The following is a 25,172-nucleotide window of genomic DNA, read 5'->3' as shown; positions in this document are numbered from 1 at the left end:
TGCTGTGATTATTGATTTAGTTAGCTGTGATGGAGTTAAGTGATAAATTTATAAATTTATAAAGTTAAAAAGTTAAAGTTAGTTTTTCGAGCAAAGGAATAAATTTTAGTATAAATTTTAGACTCTATAAGGTTAGTAACACTCAAAAATGTAGTCTTTTTGGTGTATTTTTATGGTGTTAATTGACTTTTTGAACAAAACAATTCCAGGGGGGGGCAAAAAAATTTTTTCTCGCTTCGCGCGAAATCTCGCCCCCCCCTGGCTAAAATCCTGTGTACGCGCCTGTTTGTGTTCATTAAACGCCAAGAAGTATATGATCAGAATTAGAAACATTTGCCTCAAAATGATTCAGAGCCCGCGATTTAAAAGCTTCGTAATTCTTAATTCCTTAGACCCAGGTTCTTTGCTCAATCTTAGACCCAGCTTCTGAATCAGCTGACGACAGTTTGTGTCACGTGATTGACAAAAGCCGGCTTTAAGACTCGACTTAATGAGTTAGGCCCGATGAAAATAAAACCGTCCTTGGTTGGTTTTAGTGGAGAGTTTGTCTTACTGTTAAATCTTATTTTAATCCAATCCGAGAATCTCCTAATTCCAACTTTTCGATCCTGAAAATCCACCAAATACAATACCCAAAGAGAATAGAATATATATATTAGAGTGGAATTTACTAGAAAAAGTTTAAAACGGCCATTTTGTTGTACTGTTTCCATACTGCAGGTGTACTTCACATATTTGCGCTATATAACAGCTTTTGGGCCCTGGAACATCATTTTATAGAAAATCTAAAATTAATATTAAAAGAAAATTGACCAATGATCATTTCACATAGACTCTATGCCTTTCACTTCACTTTATTCACCTAAATCATTTTATAAAGATTATTTAACAGCTTTAAAAAATTCGAAATTGAAATGGATAGTCTAGGGAACATACTGTATTAATGTACTCTACTGCATATAATTTGGGAACATTTACATGATTTGTACACTTTGAACTACCTTTCCGGCTGAAAGAGACTGAAAAAATTCATAACGAGAGATTCTCTAAAAACCCCTCTAATATATATTCTATTCTCTTTTGTACTGACCGGCTGAAAGGGACTGACAAAATTCATACCAAGGGATTGTTTAAATTCCACTCTAATATATAATCTATTCTCTTCATGAACCCAACTCTGTTGAAAATAGATATTTCTCATTGAAGGATTAAAACTAAGTGACTGATAATATCAAATATACTGCGCAAAAATGTATGAACAGAATTAAAAAATATCGATATTTTTTCATAATGTACGAAAGCTGTAGCAAAAGTCTAAAATTATTACCAGAAAGATAGCTAAAAAGCTCCTCTTAAAACCTATTGAGAAATGAAATTAAATAAAAATGTTCAAGAATATAAATTTTATCCTTCACAGCCGGCATTTAAAGTATTTTCTAAATTTATTTTGGCAACATCGCTCCGTGATCGCATCCTCCCTGAAAGGTCCAGGTTTCAGTTTATGTTTACATTTGAAAAAGTAAACATGTGTCTAAACTATGAAAGGATGCAACTTTTAGAACATGAAATCTAAAATTAGAAACTTAAAAATTTCGCGTAATTTTTGTTAAGACTTTCAATTTTTTAACAATTAATGAACGCGACTTTTACTAAATTACACTTAGAAATTGGAGAAATGTCATTTTATGATCTACAAAAGTCGTTTTTGACATATAATAAATAGAATTTGTTTAGGGGAATTACATGTTAATGTTGATGAATAATAACTTACAATGTTGTATGCACTAAAATCAAACATTCTGACATTAACACAATTTAACCGAAAAAAAACGAAAAAAAATGTATAAAGTGAAAGAAGAAAAAGTTGTTAGAAATACTTAAAGAGCATTGTTTTTATTCCATCCTAAAACTTTTGTAAAATTTGTTTGGAAGATTTTAAAATATATTTTGGGGAAATACAAAAATGTCTGTAGTGAATAATTTGTTAAGGAATTAAGTAGTCAAACATAAAATCCTATATTTATCTGTCATAAGATATTGTCGACATCCGGTAAACAAGCCAAAAAATGTTAAAAAAAAAACAAAAATCACAATATTCAAATATTTTTTAAATCAGATTAAATTTTTCATAAATAAAAAAATCGCCATTTTGAAAAAATCTCAAAGTTAGAGGTTCCAAAAAAGGTTCTTATGATTTTAATATTATTTTTTGATTATATGTTTGAATTAACCTCCCTCCCCCTTCCTTTGGGGGCCATATAAAAATTGTTCAGAGTTTATAGCTTTTGAATATCAATAGTCTTCGACATTGGGCTGCAAAGATTTAGGAAATAGAAAATTAGAGTTTGTGGCAATAAATTTACGAATTTTCAAATTTTTATGACAGTATTTTGGATTTCTAAAATGAAATAATACATCTTTCTAAGTTGAAAACTTCGGATTTTACGAAAATCTGTAAACTCAAATTGAAAACAAAAGTCAAAAACGAAAATTACGGAATTTACGATGCATCTTTGAGTATGTGACTCATCCCAAAGAATTCACTAGAAAAACTGCACAAATTTCGAACATTTATGAATTAAACATTGTTCTCAATTATTCAAAAATTAAATCCAAAAAATGTGCAAAGCCTCGATACACTGTTAATTTCTACTTAATCTCTAACAAATTCCACAATTTATTGACTTCTTAAATCCCTGAATTTCATTTTACTGACATGTTTAAAGCAAACATTGTATATTGTATATATATATATATATNTAAACCTATTAATATTATTAGATCAGAGAGCTAACATTATACACTATACATAAACCTATTAATATTATTAGATCAGAGAGCTAACATTATACACTATACATAAACCTATTAATATTATTAGATCAGAGGGTTACCATTTTGTATTTTAAATCTGTGGCTTCAACTTTCAAACGGTATAAGACGCTGAAGTATTTCTGTATCGTGCCTTGGTTGGAGATTTCCAGTATCTATATATATACTTGGCTTGTCTGTCTGTTTGTATCCAATAAACATCAAAACGGCTGAACCGATCGGGCACAATTTTTTGTTGTGGGAACTAACGTGACCCTAGGGAAAGTTTTGGATGATCGAATTTTCAAAAATCTACTTCTGATCTAACAAAATTCGATTTTAGAAAATTTGAAAAATCCATGATTTTTATTTTACAAAAAGAAAATGTTCACAATTTAAAAAAAGATGGGCGCGACGCGCCCTAAAAGCCTGGTATCCGTATAGAATTAACTTCTAGAGACTTAAGCGTAGTTCTATGTGACCCTCAATGCAAAGATGGCAATGCCCGATTTAAAATGTTAAATTTGAAAGTTTAGTCTGATCAAGTATGAATTAGATATCCACGTTTGGTAAATTAATTGCGCATTTCTTCTACTGGGAAACATATGAGAAATGATCAGAATTAACCATTCTTAATGAGTACCGTACTGAATAGGGCGTTGCCATGTATCTTTGCATGTTGAGAGTCATTTAAAAATACGCTAAGAGTCCCTTTAAGAGTTGAACATGATTACCTCTTTCATTCTTGACCAGCCAAAGTTTCTAAGGGTACCATTGTTATTGGAATTTGAATATTATAACTACAATGTAACAATTCCTTATTGAATATAGTTTTTCATCAGATAAAACAAATTGCTAATCAATTATTCTGAGAAAATGTTTTGCATATACAAAAATTAGTTTTTTTTTATTGTTTCAAATATTTATTTTGTTTGAAGGGGGTGGGTTACAAACTTCGGAATAAAAAAAATGTTCAATAAATAATTTCCATTTCAGAAAAATTTGAAAGAGTCAAAATTTCGTCTCCAACAACACCCGCCGATTCTAAAATGATGTTTGCAACCTCAGGAGGCGGGCAATCCCGCCCCCAATACATAACCGCCCTCAGTGTCGAGTCGGGCCTATTGTCCTCAACGGGCAACGACATTGTAGACGTCGAAGCGGAGGGCAACCGGTTTCGACGTCGGCGCCGGGCAACGATCATTGCCATAGCGGCGATCTTTGTAACGGCGGGAACGGTTCTTATCGTGAGTGTTGTTCATGATCTGCAGAACAGACCTGAGTTTGGATATTTTGACGAGATTTGTTCGGAGAGTGACGTGGAGTGTTTAGAGAATAAGTGCCCGGAGGGATTCCAGTGGGACAGAAATTCGTATCAATGCAAACTTAATAAAGGTAAAACAAATAAGTTTTAACGAAAATCAAACGAATTAAAAAAAAGGACTTAAGTAGGAATTTTAAGTAACCCTCCATTTGCAGAGTGGCTTGTACGATTCACACAGTAAACGTTGACTTTTTTCAAAGGCAAAACTTTTCAATTAACCTTCCCTGGGATCATGTGAGTTGCGACATGTTTGGCGCAGTCGGTTCCACCGGTCAGATGTTTATTGGACACAAGACAAATTTAAACATAGAGGGTGAAAATAAACTGAATGAGATATCCATGATTTCTCTTTAAAAATCTAATTATTTCAATTGCGGTTTCCTTGTAAAAGTGATTTGCGGATTTCTTGCTACAGAAGCAATGGAACTATCTTTCACATAAATGAAGAGATGGTACTTTCAGAAAACGATTAACTATTTTTTTTTAAATTGTATCATATAAATAAGAATTTTTAATTTAATGAATTTTGAATTAATTCTTTCTTGCAATGCACTCGATTATCTTTCACTCAAGATGATAAAACAATAAATTTTGAATATTTATCTTAATTCACACATTTGAAAGTACTATTACAAGATTACAGAATAATTTTAAAGTATTTATTATTTAAACAAACAAAAAAACAATGAATTGAAGAGCTTTCTTAAAAAAAATGAAAGCTGAAAAATTCGAAAACCATTTTAAGTTTTTAAAATCCTAAAAAAGTGTTATTCCGAAAATTCTTTTAAGATTGAAATGGATTTTGGAAAAAAATTAAAACTCTTATTTCAAATGTTTTGGCTTTATTTTAGTTCAGCAGTTGTTTGTAAACAAACATCCAACATTGAGATCTAGAGAAAAATAAAGAAAGAAACTTAAATAAAATTTACTACAGGGTGTCCCACGAAACATGACAGTAGCAAGACGATCTGTGCATTTATTTGAGACATCCAATCGTCAACCTTCTTTCACATGAATGATTCTTGAAACAGTAACCAAAATATTCTCCTAGTTCTGGGATTTCCAAAATGGGGTCCGTCTTTTTTGTGCTGTCAATATTATATTATATTGAGAATTTCGTATAGATTTCAATTTTAATAAATTAAATAAAACCTAAATTGTCAAAATCTGAACAAAATTCTTCATATCTCAGGTAATATTGAAAGAACAAAAAAGGCAGACCACATTTTAGAAATGCCAGGTCTAGGGGTATTTTGTGATTATTATCTCTAGAATTTTACTTATAAAATTAGGTCGACAAATAAAAGCAACAAATTATATAAAAGAATCAAAGACGACGTTCAGGACGTCTTGCTACTGTCATGTTTCGTGGAACAGCTCGTAACTTTGGAACACAGTGCTGCCCAGATAAAAAGTTACTTCCACCGGTTACCCGCACTTGAACGATTTTACCGGGAAACTAAATTTTCGCTATTAAAATCTACCCACACAACTCAGAATCTCAAAACCAAGCTATTTACAATTCAAATACATTAAACTCAAGGGACGGAAACTTTAAATGAGCCTATATCTACATAGAACCTTTAAATGAGTTAAAATGAGGAAAATACTGTGGTTTTTCTATCTTGAAAAAAACTAATTTTGATTGGTCGTAACAACACGATCGAAAATAATCAATTTTTACCTAGAAAAAGATCGATATCTTATGAAATTACGCCTGTTTCTTTAATGTTAATCAGAACGTACAATAAAGGAGCCATGAAGAAGAGGCCCACAAACCACCCCCCCCCCCTAAAGGTGAGGGGGGGGGGAGAGTCCGTACTCATCCCTGAAATCTTTTTCTTAATCTAAATAATCTAAAACAAAGGGTCCTTTTATACTGGGTGGTCTATTAGACAGAACAAAATAAACAACGGAAAAAACACTTGACAAATCATAGAAATAAGATTTTTAGTTCCTGGAACAGTTTCACAGAGAAACAATAGTTATTTAGGGCTTTAATTTACAGCTAGAATTAGATGATATTTGGGGTAATACAATACATTCATTATTAATTCTTTATTACTTCACATGATAAGTTTTTTTAACGCATAAATTTGTTCTTTTGATGTAAAAGTAGCAGCAGCGCCCTTTAAATACTTAATCTGCGAAACAATTGCTTAAATTTCGAAAATCTGCGAAACGATTGTAAAAAAATCGAAAATCGGCGAAGCGATTGCATAAATATCGAAAACTTACAAATTTGGTTTTGCTGAAATCCACGAAAACTTGGAATTAATTATTTTAGTTATTCATTTGAAGTCCAGATTTGGGTTAATATGAAAAGGGTATCATTGTGAATTGATTAAGGCAATCGAGTAATGTAGGATCACTAGTTAACGTTGAAAAGAAAAAACTTTCAGAACTTTTTAAAATCACTTTGATCAATTTTGTTATTTACCTCTTATTAAATCAATCAAAAAACGAAAATAAGATTTTCGATCGTAATACAGTAATAAACAGAAAACAATGGAATAGAAAGACGACATTATAGCAATAGTTAAGCGTTTTGATGTTGTTACAAAGCAAATATTGTTACTAGTAACTTAGCTTATAGCACTATTTACGTGAAATGGGTCTATTTACACTGTACAATTGCTATGTCTAATGTACATTGAACTAGTTTAAGTTCTAAGTTCTAATGACGGGAAAAGAAATTCGTAAAAAATATAATCACAATCATCTTATATTTGAACAGGGGCGTCTTACTAAACGTTAAAAAACAAAACTTAAGAAAAATAGACATTTATAACGCTCTCCTGATGGAATATTATTCTATCGACATTTAAAACGCTCTCCTGATGGAATATTATTCTATCGAGAGAAGAAGAAGCAAGTTGTCAAATTTATTTATAGAATTGCATCATTTTAGACATTGAATTCAGGACCTTGCAATTACAGTAGGGGTTTAAAATCATATTAGGGATGTAAATCAAGATATCTAAATTCTGGGGGGGGGGGGCACTATCCCCCTTACCCCCTCTGTAAATGTAGCCAGTCATTTATAAAGCTACAGAATAAAAAGCTAGCACAGTTATTGGAGATCTATCAAAATGTTGCACCCTTTGATATTGAATATCTTTTAAAGATCTAAGATAATTTGAACTCCTTTACATCTATACAGGGTGTCTCACTTTGATATGACAAGAAGAGAAGTATCTGTACAGGGTGTCTCTATAAACATGACAAGAAGAGAAGTATCTATACAGGGTGCCTCAATAAACATGACAAGTAGAGAAGTATATATATACAAGGTGTCTCAATAAACTTGACCAGTAGAGAAGTATCTATACAGGGTGTCTTAATAAACATGACAAGTAGAGAAGTATCTATACAAGGTGTCTTAATAAACATAACCAGTAGAGAAGTATCTATAAAGGGTGCCTCAATAAACATGACCAGTAGAGAAGTACCTATACAGGGTGTCTTAATAAACATGACAAGTAGAGAAGTATATATATACAAGGTGTCTCAATAAAAATGACCAGTAGAGAAGTATCTATAAAGGGTGCCTCAATAAACATGACCAGTAGAGAAGTACCTAAGAAGGGTGTCCCACAAAACATGACAAGAGAAGTATCTATACAGGGTGTCCCACAAAACATGACAAGAGAAGTATCTATACAGGGTGTCCCACAAAACATGAGAAGTATTTTTAGGGTGTCCCACAAAACATGACAAGAGAAGTATCTATACAGGGTGTCCCACGATACATGACAAGTAGAGAAGTATCTATACAAGGTGTCTTATAAACATGACCAGTAGAGAAGTATCTATACAAGGTGTCCCACGATACATGACAAGTAGAGAAGTATCTATACAGGGTGTCCCACGATACATGACAAGTAGAGAAGTATCTATACAGGGTGTCCCACGATACATGACAAGTAGAGAAGTATCTATACAGGGTGTCCCACAATACATGACAAGTAGAGAAGTATCTATACAGGTTGTCCCACAAAACATGACAAGAGAAGTATCTATAAATGGTATCCCACGATACATGACAAGTAGAGAAGTATCTATACAAGGTATCTTAATAAACATGACCAGTAGAGAAGTTCTATACAGGTTGTCCCACAATACATGAGAAGTAGAGAAGTATCTATACAGGGTGTCCCACGATACATGACAAGTAGAGAACGACATGGATCGTCTTAAAATCTATTGCAGCATTATAAAAAAACAAATTTTAGAAGAATTATTTACTAAAATTTCTACAATCTAGAGGCTTACATGCTTTCAAATCTTTAAGACTTGAGCTGAAAACTTTAGAATTGTGGATATCGAGATCAACGCTTGATCTCCTCTTATTTAACCAAAAAAATAAAAGTTTCCACAGTGGATATTCAGATTAAGCGATTAGGATTAAGGTTTTCGTTATCTAAAGTTTTCAGCTTTGTATAAATGAAAAAATGATAATAATAAGGAAATATATTTCAGATTTCAGCTGTTGTATAGTTCCAAAAGAAGAGGGAGGATTAGTTCAATGTTTTCCGCTAGATGACTCTGACAAATGCGCCGACGTGAAGAGCGCAGGAGTGGCGCCCTCTACCTATAAACAGTACTGCAGACCTGGATACCTCTGGGTGGAGTGGAAGAAGATTTGTTTGAGGAAAGAGTGAAAAATTTGATGTTTTTAACTAACACCCTCCCCACCCCCTGTTTAGTTGTAGTAGATGTAGCATGATCTAAGATAAAATCTCGATGGTGCATGCTCTATGTGTAAGATCTCGATGACATGACTAAAGGAAAATTAAGATCTATACATTCAGGTCAGAGACAGGACTGGCTTAGCTTGGTACCCGGAGACAGGACTAGCTTTGCTTGGTACCCGGAGAATATATGGAGAAAACCCAACCCAAGAGCATATTCTGCGATTGTCACTTTTCAGTATTATTTACGATTATTTATAAAATAAACTATATTAACCCATAGGAAATATAAAAATAAAATATATTCATCTTGCATGCAGAATTAACAACCGTTCGAAATCCAAGTCCCAAGGTCGGATTTTTACAGATTCATATATTTTCTATAATAATAATTACGTAAAATTGAAAAAAATAATAATAGAGATTCAAGAATATATTTAACAAGTTAAAAAAATATCTTTACATAACTTTAAAATATGTGTATATTGTATACATCTTTAATGTAAAAATGTAATTTTTTGATTAAGCATGAGTGCGAAGGGTAGAAAAACAAGCGAAAGAAAAAAGGCGATTAACCTTGTTTTATTTTAAAAAAACGAAGAGAGGGGAAAAAATCTGCCCAGAAAATGTAAAAAAGAATTCTGATGCAAATAAAAAAAACTTGAATTCCATTAAGAACTGGTCGATCGTCTTCGTTTGTGCGGAATATCACAGAAGAATTAGTAAAATGGCGAACAATTATAAAATTTAGTCTCGTCCGTTGAGATTTGATGAAATTTTAACAGCGACCAAATACAGAGTCAGTCACATTATTACAATATGTGCGTTTGTTACAAATTTTCCTAAAATAGAACTCATTTTTAAAAATTGTCTAAAAGAATAAAAACAGGTTAATAGTGATGTTAAATGGCCTACTTATGTAATGATAAATCTTAAGCTCTACATAATTCTGAAATCTGGGACTTCAACATTAGGACGCTTTTTTATGGTAAAGGGACTGCAGTCGTAGTTTCAAGTGACCCTTCATTTCTAGAGTTGCATGTCCGATTCACAACGGTACCCTTTAAACCTTTGTCTGATCAAGGTTGTCGAATTTAACCTCATTAATCTAAAAAAAGGTTTTAATTATTGAACACTTCGTTTGCAAGCTGTTTTATTTTTAATAACTATTAATATTCACTTTCCTTCAAGTTTTTAGAAACCGATTTCAATGTAAAATATTTAATAATTTCAAGGGACACAAGGAACGGATCAGCTATGTTGAATTCACACTCAGCGTGAACCAGGTTTTATAGGAATTCAAGCGGTTTTCGATAAAATTATGTACTCACTGAACTGAAAAGGTTTATAGGTTACCGTTGTAAATCAGACATTTTTGTAAGTAGGGTCACTAGAAAATTACGCTTACAGTCCCTTTCAAGCCCTAAATTAAAAAATTTACGCCTCTGATCGGTAAAGCTAAGTGCTACTACATAAACCAGTTTCGGCCTTTAGTCAATTGGTGTACTGAATGAACTGAGTGGTAAAACTAAAGAAATAAAGGAACAAAGCGACTAATGGCTATATGCGGCATTACTTTCGTAGAAATTGATAAGCAGGCGGCCATTATTATAGCTTAAAGATTATTTTTTTAAAGCTTTTAGAGCGATCTTTAGATTTTAATATTAGTTTCCAGGCCGCATAAGATCACGGAATCAACTTAATTGTCGAAAAAACGTCCAAGGCTGCCATCAGCATACATTGCAAGTTCGGATCAGAAATGACAAATTTGATTTGTATTATTGTCTGACAGTGGAATATCTAAATAAGAATGGATAAGTCCTGTTTTCGGGAGCTCCATGAAGTTTCTCCGCAAGGTTCGAACCCTACCCCGGGTTGGAACCCTGCCCCGGGTTGGAGACTACATACGTGTTCCACCTTGTAAAAGCCGGCGGAGTATTTTTGCATCCAGGCATCCCTAGACTCCAGGTTCAACGTGTTCAGATCATTTTTAACAGAAATTGTTTTCTCCGGGTCCATTTTGTAGTACTGAGAGACATGGCTCTGAATCGGATCCGTGTTCGGAGTTGTCTGGTTCAGTTCTGCTCCGGGTAGGATCAAGAACTGGTTGGAGCTAATCAATCTCGCCCGGTTTACTCCAACTACAGTCCATACTCCGGGCAGGAGAGGTTTATCCAGGTTGGGGATAACATTCTCTAAACCCTGGGATTCATTGGTTTTTGCACGAGTAACAGCAGAAAGGAGTCCCAAGGGATTGAACCAACCAAACTCAATCCTCTCCTTCTCCTGTCCAGGCTCAAACTCAACCCGGAGAGACATCTCGCTTCTAGATCCGTAGTTTCTGAGAAAATTTCTAAAAACCCGTTCTTTCGGGTCATAATCCGTTCCAACACTCACAGACACTATCTTTGGTTTTGAAGAGACTAGTTTATTTTCGTCTAAGTTTCCATCGAGTAAATCAACTTTTATTTCCAGAACAAGGACGGATTCATCTTTAGTATTTTGAAGCTCTGATAGAAGCAAAAAATCCTTAATTTCATCCTTGTATTTGTGCAAAGTAACCTCCAGTACCCGGAGAAGTTTAAACTCCTTCAAACCAGGACTAGAAAGAACGTAATCCCGCGCCAGAAACTCGATCAACAGGATGAACTGCTCCGGGTGGTTGCTCGCCACGTCCTTGTGATGAAACAGGTTTTGCCAGTAGTGGTTCCGCTCCTCTGGTTCTCCAGGAACCTGGATATCCAACCAGTCATCCACCCAGTTTATAATCTCATGATGGATTATTGGTTCAAACTTCCTGGCAAAAAATATCTGTCGGGGTTGGGTTGCTTTCAACTTCTCCTGGTCCTCGCTACAAGTTTACAGATTTGGAGTTTTTATAATTTTCAAGAATTGTAAAAAAAAAAAGCTTGCAAAGGCCATCCTTAAATTATTCAGAAGCAGTTAATATTATTTTTGTAATAAATCTTCTGTAAATGTTGTAATAAATCTATCTGTGAATATTGTAATAAATCTATCTGTAAATGTTGTAAAAATATATCTGTAAATGTTGTAATAAATCTATCTGTAAATGCTCCCTGATAAAATCGTTAGGACTGCACCCACACCAATCCACGATATGTTTATATTGACATTTACATCCCAGCTTTCTTCTCCAGTTTGTCAGATGCAAGTTGTTGTTCACTCCAGAGCTACAGAATCTACACAGAACAAATATATACATTGGGACAAAGACGACTTTTAGACTCAATCTGTGTTTTTCAATATTTAAATGAACATGAAACATTGTACAGTAAAACACAGACTTCTTTTATTTAACATGATTTTCAAGCTTATGGGTAAAATGATTTGCTTTATAACATCAATTTCACATAAAATTAATTAAATGTGGTCCTCCTAGTCCACAGTTTTATGTGTGTCACTATAGATTACAAGGAGTATACAGTAAACACTGTACGATGAGGAAGAGGGGGGGGGGGTCAACTCCAAAAAAACCATAAAACAAAAAGGTCCAAACGACCATGATACAAAATATACATATGACCATAAACCAAAATCAAATCCAATTGACTGTAAAGCAAACAGGTTAAAATGACCATGATTAAAAAATGCAAATGACCATTAAGAAAAATATGTAAATGACCACTAAGAAAAAAAATGCAAATGACCACTAAGAAAATATGTAAATGACCATTCAGAAAAAAATGCAAATGACCATTCAGAAAAAAATGTAAATGATCTTTAAGAAAAATATGTATATGACCATTAAGAAAAATATGTATATGACCATTAAGAAAAAAATGCAAATGACCATTAATAAAAAAATGAAAATGACCATTAAGAAAAAAAATGGAAATGAGCATTAAGAAAAAATGGAAATGACTATTAATCAAAAAATACAAATGTTCATAAAACAACCAGATTCCAATGGCCATGATGCAAAAATCCAAATGACCATAATTAAACCAAAAACCCCGGATGACAACCAAGCAAAAACTTGTATAAAAAACACCTTGAGTTTTGAAGAGCCGTATGGAAGAATGTCTCAGCAGGAAGCAGAGTAAAGTTAAAAACCAGTTTGAGTCCGGAGATCAATTCGTCCTCGGAGTTTACTACGTAGGAAGAGAATTCACGGTTCAGACAAATCCAATCCGACCCTCCGTCTATCTACAAACATCATGTATTTTCAAGTGATCCTCCATTTTTATAGTGGCTTATCCAATTCACAACGGTACCCTTAAATACGTTGGAAGATCAAGGTCGAATGAAATGTACATGTTTTTAACTTTGAAAATTGATCATGTTTAATTGTGGTTTCTCTATTAAAGTCCCCTGCGGATTTTTGCTACAGAAACAATGGAGGAAATTGAGTTAAACACTTTTAAGGTATAAAAAAAACAATACCACATTATTGATCAGAAAAAGGTTTAATGGGTACCGAATGGATGGTCAATTGCAATTAAAACGAAAGGTCCTTAAAGCACTTTCAAAAAAGCTTTTTCCAACGTCATTTTTTTAAAAGTTCAGTTCTTAATTGGATACAATTTTCCGGAGCTGAGAACATTTGGATGGACTAATGAGGGTAGGGGTAATCTCCCCAAAATGATTCATCTCATTTTGTCAATCTAAAAGTTAACGACTCGGCACAAACTCTACTTTTCTAATCCCTATATCTTTGCATCCCGATTGAGTAAACCTTTTGATTTTGAAACGTTGACTTTTTGATAAGACAGAGTTTATAGTTTCAAATATCAAGTAGCTACGACATCATGTTCTATAGATAGGGATTAAACTAAATAAGGTACAGGGTTTATAGTTTCAAATATCAAGTAGCTACGACATCATGTTCTATAGACTGGCGGGATTAAACTAAATAAGGTACAGGGTTTATAGTTTCAAATATCAAGTAGCTACGACATCATGTTCTATAGACTGGCATTAAACTAAATATGGTACAGGGTTTATAGTTTCAAATATCAAGTAGCTACGACATCATGTTCTATAGATAGGGATTAAACTAAATAAGGTACAGGGTTGCCCGCAAAGGATGAGACTTCAGAGACGACTTTACACATAATTCACGCGGTCTATTTTCTTATACCTTTTCCCCTCTTATGCCTAAATCATTAAATATATCATTAAAAAGACAAAAAAAAAAATAACTTTCATATTCTTTAAGTTATAGGTCGTATTAAAGTCTCATCCTTTGTGGGTAACCCTGTATATGGATTAATCTTATATCCTACCTGGATCCCTTCTGGAAGATTCCTGGATCCAATCCTCCACATGTGATCCTCACACTGGAAGAAGGTCTTGTCCAGTCCTTGTTTCTTGATAAAGGACGGTCCGTTCCTCCCGTGGGACTTGAGAAAGTTCTTGTCCTTGTTAGAGGACAAGAACTGGAACAGTTCCTCTCTAAAATATCAAATTCAAAAATTTATTGAGACTAAGCGAATATTTAGCATCAGAAACTTGACTAAAAATCCATTGTGTAAACTTTTAAATTAAAGGGATTATCGTCTCACCGCTAAAGACACAGATTAAGGATTTAAAAGTTTTGACCACCGATCAACTTAATTCATAACACGAGTTAAAAATCATAATAATTTTCGATGATATTTTGGACTTGATTTAATACTATAAAAACCAACCTCCGTTTGACTGGATAGTCTGACTCCGAGAGGTTCAATACAAAGTCCCAATCCCAGTCCTGGATCTCCAACAGCTCCTGGATAGACGAGAGCAGCATCGTGAGTAGAGACACCCCGCCCCACATGGACGCAAACCTTCTCCGAACCATCTTCAGATTCGGCATCGTTCTAGATAATTCGTCCAGCTCCCGGTACAGATACTCCTGCCTGGAGTCAATGTGGATGTAGAAGTAGGATCCTGGTCCGTTGAGGACCCGGATCAAGCGAAGAACCTGTCTAAGGGCCCGTCCGTTCAGCGTGAGAAGGAAGACAACTTTTGCCGGAGTTTCGGAGGCTTCAACCGAGGCTAGGTTGGTAACTTTCGGAGGCTGGAGGCCGGTGTGGTAAATATCCATAGTTAGGTAGCCACCGCAATTTTTACTCTGGTCGCCTGAAAAAAAATCAAACTTTAACTTTTCAAAAGTTGTTCAAATTTAACTAAGCTTTCTATCAAACTGAATCAACCTGTAAAGATTCAGTTTAGAAAAGGTCTATTTCAAACTGAATCCAAAATGTTGGATTCAGATTTAGGGGAGATATAGTAAATACCTGAACACGTTTTGTTACAAGCTGAATCAACAAGTTTGAATTCAGGTTTAGAAGAGAGATAGTAAAATACATGAACACGTTTTGTTACAAGCTGAATCCACAAGTTTGGATTCAGTTTTAGGAGAGATATAGTAAATACCTAAACACGTTTTGTTACAAGCTGAATCCACAAGTTTGGATTCAGTTTTAGAAGAGATATAGTAAATACCTGAACACGTTTTGTTACAAGCTGAATCCACAAGTTTGGATTCAGTTTTAGAAGTTATAGTAAATACCTGAACACGTTTTGTTACAAGCTGAATCCACAATTTTGAATTCAGGTTTCGGAGATGTGTTTCCACAAAAACATTCTACACCAAACTGGGTTCCAGCAAACATATATCCAGATTTTGTGCAGAACCTACACAAAAATATTTAGACAAACCATCTATCTATATAAAGTAGTAATCTCTTTGTCCTTTTGCTTGCTTGTATGTCTGATTTTGACTTTAGAACCCCTTGACCGATTTGCCTAAAATTTTGATTGGGGAACTCGGGAGAGCCACAGGGATGTTCTTAGTTTGGTTTTGAGATTCTAAGTTGAGTGGGTCTACTTTTATCGGAAAAAAATAGCTAAAATCGTAATTTACGACAAAGCGCGGGTAAATCGGCGGTACTAACTATGACTCCCCTATGCAACGCTGGGTTCTCAAGCTAGTGTCCGATCATAACTCATGAACCTAATTTTAATTGGGAACTCGACAGAGCTACGGAAACGTTTTTTAGCTTGGTTTCAAGATTATAAATTCAGTGGGTTCCAGACAAAGCTGGGTTCCCCAGCTTGTTAATAATATTTTGAAAAGTGTCTCTTACTTCAAGATAAGAGATTGAAAAGAACACGTCGAGTTTTTTGTTAGAAAAGCTGATCTAGTGAATTTATCTAACAATAGAAAATCTAGAAACATTTATTCAGAAATCCACAAAATGCTGATCCAGCAAGATCTACTTAATCAGCATTTGTTCCCAGACAACACAACAGCCATAAAATATACTCGATTCTAACAGGGCCCGACTCACAACGATACCCTTTAAACTTTTGACAAAAAATACATTTGAGAATTAGACAGAAAACGATCAGAACTTCCTGAATGCCGAGATAAAAGCCGCAAAAAATAACATTTGATCAAAGAAAATAACTCCAATTATGAATAAATATAGATTACCTTAAACAATTACTTGGAGAGTTATCCTGGTTCAGTTTCCCCAGGTTTCCATCAAGTATCCGGGTAGAGAAATTATCCTTGAAGCAACCCAACCTTCTCCCAGCTATACTTGGATCAGATGGAATATCACAGTACCTAGATAAATCATTTATAAACCTAACCTTCTTCTATCTATACTTGGATCAGAAGGGATATCACAGTACTTAGAGAATCTATTCTTGAAGCCTAGAAACTAAAGATATTGTTCTTAAACCTTCTCCCTGCTATACTTAGATCAGAAGGGATATCACAGTACCTAGAAAAATTATTCTTGAAGCTTAGACCTAGAGATATAATTCCCTTCTTTCAGAAGGGATATTACAAAACGTGGATTTATCAATCTAAAACCCAACCTTCTTCTATCTATACTTGTATCCGAAGAGATATCACAGAACCTAGAGATGTCATTTTTAAACCCAACCTTCTTCTATATATACTTGGATAAGAAGAGATATTACAGTACATAGTACATCATTCTTAAACCCAACCTTCTTCTATATATACTTGGATCAGAAGTGATGTCACAGTACATAGAGATATCATTCTTAAACCCAACCTTCTTCTATCTATACTTGGATCAGAAGAGATATCACAGTACATAGAGATATCATTCTTAAACCCAAACTTCTTCTATCTATACTTGGATCAGAAGAGATATCACAGTACATAGATATATCATTCTTAAACCCAACCTTCATCTATCTATACTTGTATCAGAAGAGATATCACAGTACATAGAGATATCATTCTTAAACACAACCTTCTTCTATCTATACTTGTATCAGAAGGGATATCACAGTACATAGATATATCATTCTTAAACCCGACCTTCATCTATATATATACTTGGATCAGAAGAGATATCACAGTACATAGAGAAACACAACCTTCTTCTATCTATACTTGGATCAGGAGAGAAATAAAAGAACCTAGAGATATCATTCTTAAACCCAACCTTCATCTATCTATACTTGTATCAGAAGAGATATCACAGTACATAGAGATATCATTCTTAAACCAAACCTTCTCCTATCTATACTTGGATCAGAAGAGATATCACAGTACATAGAGATATCATTCTTAAACCAAACCTTCTCCTATCTATACTTGGATCAGAAGAGATATCACAGTACATAGAGATATCATTCTTAAACCCGACCTTCTTCTATCTATACTTGGATCAGAAATGATTTTACAGAACCTATATTGAAAAAATAATTATAAAACCCAACCTTCTTCTATCTATACTTGGATCAGAAGAGATATCACAAAAATTGAAGATATAATTCTTAAACTAAACCTTCGTTCAGCTATACTTGTGTACAAAATACTAAAAAAGAACAAAGAGATCCTTAATACTCAAAATATAATGCAGTTAATCTTTCATACAAAAATTCTAAAAATGCATTTCTGAATGAAAAAATACTCTAATTCATCCCCATATCTCTACCTGGGGTGTCAATTGAATACCAAAATATAATTTGGTTTCTCCTACCCTTGCTTTGAAGTCTGTATACAACTATACACATATATTATATGATTGAATCTGACAGATTTGAAATTAAATCCACTTCAGTTAAACTCAATATATACTCACTTCATGGTGAGCTTGGTGTTTATTTAGTTCAATTTAACAGTACTAATACCACTCAGGAGGGGGGGGGTTCGAGATTTCGTCGATTTAGAAAAAGAATGAAAGACTGACGGGAAGATGAATAACGAGGACGGGAAGATGAATAATGAGGACGGGAAGATGAACAAGGAAGACGGAAAGATAAATAATAAAGCCGGGAAAATGAATGATAAAGATGGGAAGATGAAAGGACGGGTAGATGAAAGGACGGGTAGATGAAAGGACGGGTAGATGAAAGGACGGGCAGATGAAAGGACGGGTAGATGAAAGGACGGGTAAATGAAAGGGCGGGTAGATGAAAAGACGGGAAGATGAATAAGAGGACGGGAAGATGAATAAGAGGACGGGAAGATGAATAGCGAGGCCGAAAACAGAATAATGAGGACGGAATGATGAACAAGGAGGACGGAAAGATAAAAAATAGCCGTGAAAATAATACGGACGGGTAGATGAAAGGACGGGGAGATAAATGATAAGGACGGGTAGATGAAAGGACGGGAAGATGAATTTAAGGGCGTGAAGATGAATAAGAAGGACGGGAAGATGAATAAAAAGGACGGGAAGATGAATAAGAAGGACGGGAAAATGAATGATAAGGACGGGACGAGGAATAAGAAGGTCGGGAAGAGGAATAAGAAGGCCGGGAAGAGGAATAAGAAGGACGGGAAGATAAATGATAAGGATGGGAAGATGAATACCTACCGAGGTAATGAGGACGGGAAGAAGGTTCCACTCTCAACTCTACAAGCTAAATCTAGGATCTCCGTCCTGCACTGCTCCGTCTTAGCTCTCTTCAAGGCACTCTTAGTTTCTGTAGACACATTGCACTTGTAGTTATCATCTACAATACAATATCATCATGTTAGACAATATCTTAGTTTCAGTAGACACATTGCACTTGTAGTTATCATCTACAATACAATATCATCATGTTAGACAAGATCTTAGTTTCAGTAGACACATTGCACTTGTAGTTATCATCTTCAATACAATATCATTATGTTAGACAAGATCTTAGTTTCTGTAGACACATTGCACCTGTAGTTATCATCTACAATACAATATCATTATGTTAGACAATATCTTAGTTTCTGTAGACACATTGCACTAGTAGTAGTAGATATCATCTATAATACAATATTATCATGTTAGACAATATCTTAGTTTCAGTAGACACATTGCACTTGTAGTTATCATCTACAATACAATATCATTATGTTAGACAAGATCTTAGTTTCTGTAGACACATTGCACTTGTAGTTATCATCTACAATACAATATCATCATGTTAGACAAGACCTTAAAGGGACTGTAATTTTAATTTCAAGTGACCCTCCATTTAAAACGTAGAATGTCCAATTCACAACAATGAGGTTGATATCGTTGTTTTTCTTTCTTAAAAAGTGTTAAATTCTCGTAAGTCCCTTTAATAAAGAAACCACAATTGAAAATAGGGATATCTCATTCATGTTTGATCAGACAACGTTTAAAGAGTACTGGTGTGAATCGAACATGTTACTCTATAAATAGAGTGACACCTGAAAATACGTTTACAGTCCCTTTAAGGCGTAAAAATGCGACGTTTTCTGAAGAAGGAGAACCTGAATACAATTTTCAATCTTTTAATATTTTGTCAACAGGGTGTACTGTATAATTACGCCCCACCTGACAAAGAACGACCCAAGTAAAATGTGAAAAAAAAAACCAAAATTTGAATCTCTCCCTTCGAATTGGCATCTTAATATATACTTTGCTCGTCTTTCTGTATCTAATAAACGTAATAAAGGGTTGAACCCTGTATCTACTAAACGTAATAAAGGGTTGAACCGATTAAGTCAAACTTTTTTGTGGCACCTCAAATCGACCCCAGGAAGGTTTATGAACTCAAATCGACCCCAGGAAGGTTTATGAACTCAAATCGACCCCAGGAAGGTTTCTGAACGGGAAAATTAAAAAAAAACTTGCTTGGGAAAAATGTCGAAGCGTCTTAAAAGCCTGGTTTATTAAAAAAAATCTTCTTGATAAAAAATTGCTATTAAATCTCCGTTTCGAGATCAACCTTATTGATTGATGGATTATTAAATCGTTTTAAAAGATCCAGAAAGTCACCCCTCCCCCCGAGAAAAAAAATGAATGTACCTAATACACTTTGAGATGGACTGGGCAGGGATGATCGGGAATTATGTAGTTTTATTTCTTCATCTTTAGTATTATTGAAGAAAGAAAATCCCATGAAAACCTGAAAAATAAGTTTTTCTAAAATAAGATTAATATAATATGATACACAGACAGGGGTGCATATATTTGAGAATTAACACTGCACCCCCTCTTCCCATGATGCTTTAAAATCTGGGGTGTTAAAAATAAAAAAATTGACATCAAAAGGTAAGTTTATACATCTTTTTTCATTTTTTTTACAAAAAATCATTTATTTTACCCAGAACAGCGAATGAAACCCTAAAAATGTTGGCGGCTCCGGGCAAACATACCTAATTTCAGAGGGGGAGGGGGGATGGTGTAAAAAAATAATTTTGAGAAAATATATAACCCTACAAATACAATTTGTAAATGCAAAAAATATTTGATAAGTTCAAATCTGGAAGCCGGAAATCGGATTAAATTGGTGCAATCTGAGTCGAGAGGAGTACAAAACTTTTAAATCAACAAAATGATCATAACACATATAAATAATCCACCTAGGTTTGATTCAAAAGTTTTGATGTCCAGTATCTTTTGAATGGACAAGTTAAACTCAAAAGTTGTCATTTCATTCTGAGTTTCGATTTTATTTTTTAAACTCAAGTTATATTAGATAAGGGGTAGGGGGGTGATTAGCGTTTCATAATGTGATCTTGAAATCAAACCAAACCAAGTATCCCCTTTCGATAAGTTTCCAAATAATAAATAAAATTATAACGTAACTAATAAAATGAAAAATATGTTAGAAATGAATAAAATTCAGAGTTTAAACCTAGGTGATAAAGCTGGAATTCTAAAAGATTAATTTTTAAAATAAGAATTAAAAGAAGTAATCAACGATTTGAAGAATATATTATTTTTATTACAAGTATTAATAATAAAAAGTCCAAAAATTAACAGTGTCAATATTAAAATTTCGAAAAAACAATAATAAAAATAAGAATAAAAACATTAACAATAACACTAAGCAATAACAATAACAAGCACAATAACAAGAATAACAAGAACAATAATAATAACAAGAACAATAGGAACAACAACAACATTAACAACAAGAACAATAAAAAGAACAGTAATAACAACAATAGCAACAACAACAACAGTAACAAAAACAACAATAGTAACCACAACAACAATAGTAATAACGATAACAACAACAACAGAAACAACAACAGAAACAGCAACAACAACAATAACAACAGTAAAAACAACAATAGCAATAACAACAAAATCAGTAGTAAGAACAACAACGACAACAACAACAACAATAACAATCTTAAACTAAGAAACCTGAAGGGCACAGATGATGAAGGAGAACAGAAGAAGAACCCGGTAGGGAAAAAAGATACGTCCTAACCTAACCATCTTTATCCTTTCCTAAAAATATGAATATTAGATACGTCCCAACCTAACCATCTTTATCTTTTCCTAAATATATAAATATTAGATACGTCCTAACCTAATCATCTTTATCCTTTCCTAAATATATAAATATTAGATACGTCCTAACCGAACTATCTTTATCTTTTCCTAAATATATAAATATTAGATACGTCCTACTTTATCTTTTCCTAAATATATAAATATTAGATACGTCCTAACCTAATCATCTTTATCCTTTCCTAAATATATAAATATTAGATACGTCCTAACCTAACCATCTTTATTCTTTCCTAAATATATAAATATTAAATACGTCCTAACCGAAACATCTTAATGTTTTCTTAAGACATATAAATATCATATTGTCACTTACCTTTTTTCCTTAAGAATATAAATGTAAGAATTTTCGCTGATTTTTCTGGCAATAATGACGGAATTCCAAAATTAAAAAAAAACAAAAAAAAAACAAACATTTGTTTTACCGCAAAAAGTGGGCCGGATCGGTTCTGCCGTTTTGACGTTTAATGGATACAAAGAAACTCACATCGGTCTCTGGTAACTCGGAGCAAGGTTGGGTTTCATGGTTCTCCTGTTTCCTCCGGATACGGGCGATCCTATCCATCTTCGTAGGATTCAATCAAACTCATGGAATCAACATTTTCACGTCTGAAATTGGTCAAAATTAAAATATCTTCTATTCTTAAACTTAAAATGAAAAAATCTAATTTTTTTGATAAATTGCAACGAAACAATTGTGTGTGTTTTCCACACGATTATACACAGCATAATTTTAACAATTTTTTTAAAAGGTTTTTTTAAACGATAATTTCAAAATTGTACAAATTTTAGTATTATAGTAAATTCCAACTTTCCTTTGGGATTCTTTGGGCCCGGGACCCTCCCCCCTTGGGCCCGGGACCCTCCTCCCTTGGGTAAACCAAAAGCATATAAAATATACTGTCAATGTATATTTTATCGTAACTTCAAGTGACTCTTCATATAAAAAGGTCCATACCCGATTCACACTTTGTCGCAACAAAAATATCGGACATAACTTTTTTATGAACAAATTGACATTTTTTAATTGCAGGTCTTACGGACTAATGCAGCAGCGACAATTAAATAAATGGTACATGAAATTACATTTTCCTTCAAGACTATTTTAAAGTATTAACTCGAGAACTGTGATCCTGAAAGTTTATTGTTTTTGATTCACTTTACACAAGAATATAATTTCTTAAATTTCTTTTTGTTTATAAACAATGTGAATCTATATTTGATGTGTATGCACAGTATATCAGTTTAAACTGAGTTCAAGAGTTGAATAATGAAGCAATGTATCAAGTTACTCAATCTCTTCTTCTTCAAAATGAGATTGTTTTTTTAACAATACATGCACACTGTTCCTTCGTCTCTGAAACTTTTAATAACCAAAAAAAAAGTCGGTATGGGGTCTAAGTTGAAAAAAGTGTCTAATTCCTAAAATTAATTTAAATGTTGCTTGATAAGAATTGTTTCAAATAGGACATGTTATTGGGGCATGTTTTAAATATATAAACAAAATACGGAATTGTCATTTTAAAATTTTTCACTTCTTATATTTCTTACTATGTTAAGAATGAAAAAAAACAAAAACTTTTTGATAAAAGTTAAAAAATACTTGCAGATTAACAAATTTTTTAATTATTCCTCTCCCCGTCCCGTTACAGTTAAATAGTTTTATTCTTTCGATATTGTTTACTCAATTTGAGATTTCTTTACTGCAAAAGTAACTTCTAAAAAAATCGAATCCTGCATGTGATTCAATCCTTGCAAGAAATGATTGAAAAATTTAATTAAAACAAATTTAAAAACAGAATTGTAATTTATAATTGAACAAAATAAATCTTATTGTCTTAATGAGAAATTCGAATCAGCCCTTAAATATAATTGAATGTAATTTGTAGACTACATTAAAAAATATGTGGTTTTCTTTAAAAAGTCTCTGTTATATTTTTTTTTTGTTTTGCTGAAAAAATCCGTAAGTGACAATTAACTTAGAATCCAAAACAGAAAATTATCATCAAAAAATAAAAAACAAGAATGTCTTTATACTGTTTGCTCAGACGACGGTATAAGATAAAACAACCTACCCTGGTTAGGTGGGTCCAAACTGAATAGTAAAATGTGACGGAGTATCTGTAAAATCTCAGCTTTGTAGTTGAAAAAGAATATTAATGAACTAGCTTGGGAACCCAAGGTTACAAGAAGTTACTTCCGCCGTTTACCCGCACTTAAACGATTTTACCAAAAACTAAATTTTCAATATTAGAGTCGACCCACTCAACTCAGAATCTCAAAACCAAGCTAAGAACATTCCCTCTCTCAAGTTCTCCAATCAAAATTTGAGGCATGAAGCGTCGCTTGAAATTGCAGAGCTGTATGAATCCTTTTTTCTAGCTTTTAATGGGAGTGCCTAGGATCCAGGACGTTTTGACTTCCTGGATCCTGATCCCAGGATCAAAATTTCATCAAAAATCTGTTACCAAAAAAAACTTTTTGATCAAAGCACAAATCTCAACTGGTAAGAAATGAGGGATTATAGGAACTTCCTAACCTCTGACTGTTCAACCATGTTCACATTGTTCAGCATACAATTAAGCGAAAAAAGAGAGAAATAAATGTTGAAATTTTATAATTGTTAAATAAAATCAGTAAATCTTGAAGACATGAACTCAGGCACAGATCCGGTTTTGGAACCAGATCCGGATACATTATTTTTCAGGGCGGATCCAGGATCCGGGTCCGCATCAAACTGAAACGGACCGCTAAGCACTGTTTTTCACATTTTAACATTCCTATCTGAAAGAAAAATAATTTTTATAAATAATGAAATTTAAAATTTCAATATTTTATTTAATATTTACAGAATTTATTTGGTCTTATACCAAGCACGAGTTGTGGAAATAATTCATTCAATTCATTAATTCAGTCTGCGGGAATAAATATATGGTTAAACTCCAGGATTCATAAGTTAGCGGCTCCATGTTGTTTACAGAGCTGCCAGCATGAGCGCGGTGAGGACGGATAAGCCTAGAACTGTGTATCCGGTCTTGTATAGATCTGGGATCTTGAATCCGTGTCCCATGTCCCAGGCTAGATGCCGCATACCGTTGAACAGGTGGAAGGTGACCGGCCAGGCTAGCGCAAACTTAGCAGCTAGAAGGAGAGGAGCAGCAAAGTGCAGTTCCTGAACAGTGTTCAGCCAGACAGGGAAGGTTCCTAAAAATGAATTGTTCTGTCCGATTTACAATGGTACCTTTAAACCTTCATATTGTCAAAGGATGATTGATGAAGGAGATATCTTTGCTTTTTTTCTAGCTAAAATTGATTATTTTGAGAATTTAACACTTTTTAAAGTAAGAAAAAGAACGATATCTTCCTCATAGTTACTCACACAAAGGTTTAAAGGGTATCCTTGCGAATCTTCTTATCTTTCACAATATTTTTTAGACTCAAACATGGTAAGTTATTATCAAATTGAAAGGAATTAAACGATATAAAATCCACCTTAAGAAGGCGAACAAACAAACAAACAAACAAACATCACAAACAAACAAACAAACAAACAAACAAACAAACAAACAAACAAACAAACAAACAAACAAA

At 33.6% G+C, this 25,172-nt stretch overlaps 3 protein-coding genes across 4 annotated transcripts in view; 1 reads left to right on the top strand and 2 right to left on the bottom strand.

Moving 5' to 3' along the window:
* Positions 1–3,811: 3,811 nt before the first annotated feature.
* On the top strand, positions 3,812–9,142 carry LOC111713468 (uncharacterized). 2 transcript variants are annotated; one of them, XM_023488323.1, is made up of 3 exons: positions 3,812–4,206; positions 8,618–8,789; positions 8,950–9,142. In XM_023488323.1, exons 1-3 carry the CDS (start codon positions 3,861–3,863, stop codon positions 8,969–8,971), a joined length of 540 nt encoding a protein of 179 aa, XP_023344091.1. In that variant the 5' UTR covers positions 3,812–3,860; the 3' UTR covers positions 8,972–9,142. The 2 variants fall into 2 exon arrangements, with proteins under 2 accessions (XP_023344091.1, XP_023344092.1); XM_023488324.1 differs by lacking the exon at positions 8,618–8,789.
* Positions 9,143–9,744: 602 nt separating this feature from the next.
* LOC111713466 (xylosyltransferase oxt) lies at positions 9,745–22,211 on the bottom strand. The gene is made up of 12 exons (XM_023488321.1): positions 22,069–22,211; positions 21,432–21,518; positions 20,082–20,181; positions 18,645–18,783; positions 16,271–16,405; positions 15,344–15,468; positions 14,481–14,910; positions 14,076–14,244; positions 12,842–12,996; positions 11,907–12,029; positions 10,238–11,680; positions 9,745–9,826 (listed from the first exon to the last, which is right to left on the bottom strand). The coding sequence occupies exons 1-11, from the start codon at positions 22,144–22,146 to the stop codon at positions 10,630–10,632; spliced, it is 2,592 nt and encodes an 863-aa protein (XP_023344089.1). The 5' UTR covers positions 22,147–22,211; the 3' UTR covers positions 9,745–9,826; positions 10,238–10,629.
* A 1,970-nt stretch (positions 22,212–24,181) lies between these two features.
* Positions 24,182–25,172, bottom strand: part of LOC111713475 (succinate dehydrogenase cytochrome b560 subunit, mitochondrial) — a 3,697-nt gene continuing 2,706 nt past the window's right edge. The window contains exon 3 of the mRNA XM_023488334.1: positions 24,182–24,808. Within this exon, the coding sequence (XP_023344102.1) occupies positions 24,556–24,808 (253 nt within the window). The 3' untranslated portion in view covers positions 24,182–24,555. The remainder of the gene's footprint in view (positions 24,809–25,172) is intronic.

Source organism: Eurytemora carolleeae, unplaced genomic scaffold (assembly GCF_000591075.1).
Source record: "Eurytemora carolleeae unplaced genomic scaffold, Eaff_2.0 scaffold1302, whole genome shotgun sequence".
Lineage (NCBI taxonomy): Eukaryota > Metazoa > Arthropoda > Copepoda > Calanoida > Temoridae > Eurytemora > Eurytemora carolleeae.
Note: the sequence above shows the minus strand (reverse complement) of the source record. Positions and strands in the feature narration are given on the sequence as shown.

Bases quoted from the DNA above. Each gene is read 5' to 3' on its own strand.
- LOC111713468 (XM_023488323.1), top strand. From the start codon at position 3,861: ATGATGTTTGCAACCTCAGGAGGCGGGCAATCCCGCCCCCAATACATA. The intron at 4,207-8,617 runs GTAAAACAAATA...AATATATTTCAG, and splicing joins TCAATGCAAACTTAATAAAG to ATTTCAGCTGTTGTATAGTT. The intron at 8,790-8,949 runs GAAAGAGTGAAA...CTATACATTCAG, and splicing joins TGGAAGAAGATTTGTTTGAG to GTCAGAGACAGGACTGGCTT.
- LOC111713466 (XM_023488321.1), bottom strand. From the start codon at position 22,146: ATGGATAGGATCGCCCGTATCCGGAGGAAACAGGAGAACCATGAAACC. The intron at 21,519-22,068 runs GTGAGTTTCTTT...TCATATTTTTAG, and splicing joins CCGAGTTACCAGAGACCGAT to GAAAGGATAAAGATGGTTAG. The intron at 18,784-20,081 runs GTACATTCATTT...ATTGTATTGTAG, and splicing joins TCCATCTCAAAGTGTATTAG to ATGATAACTACAAGTGCAAT.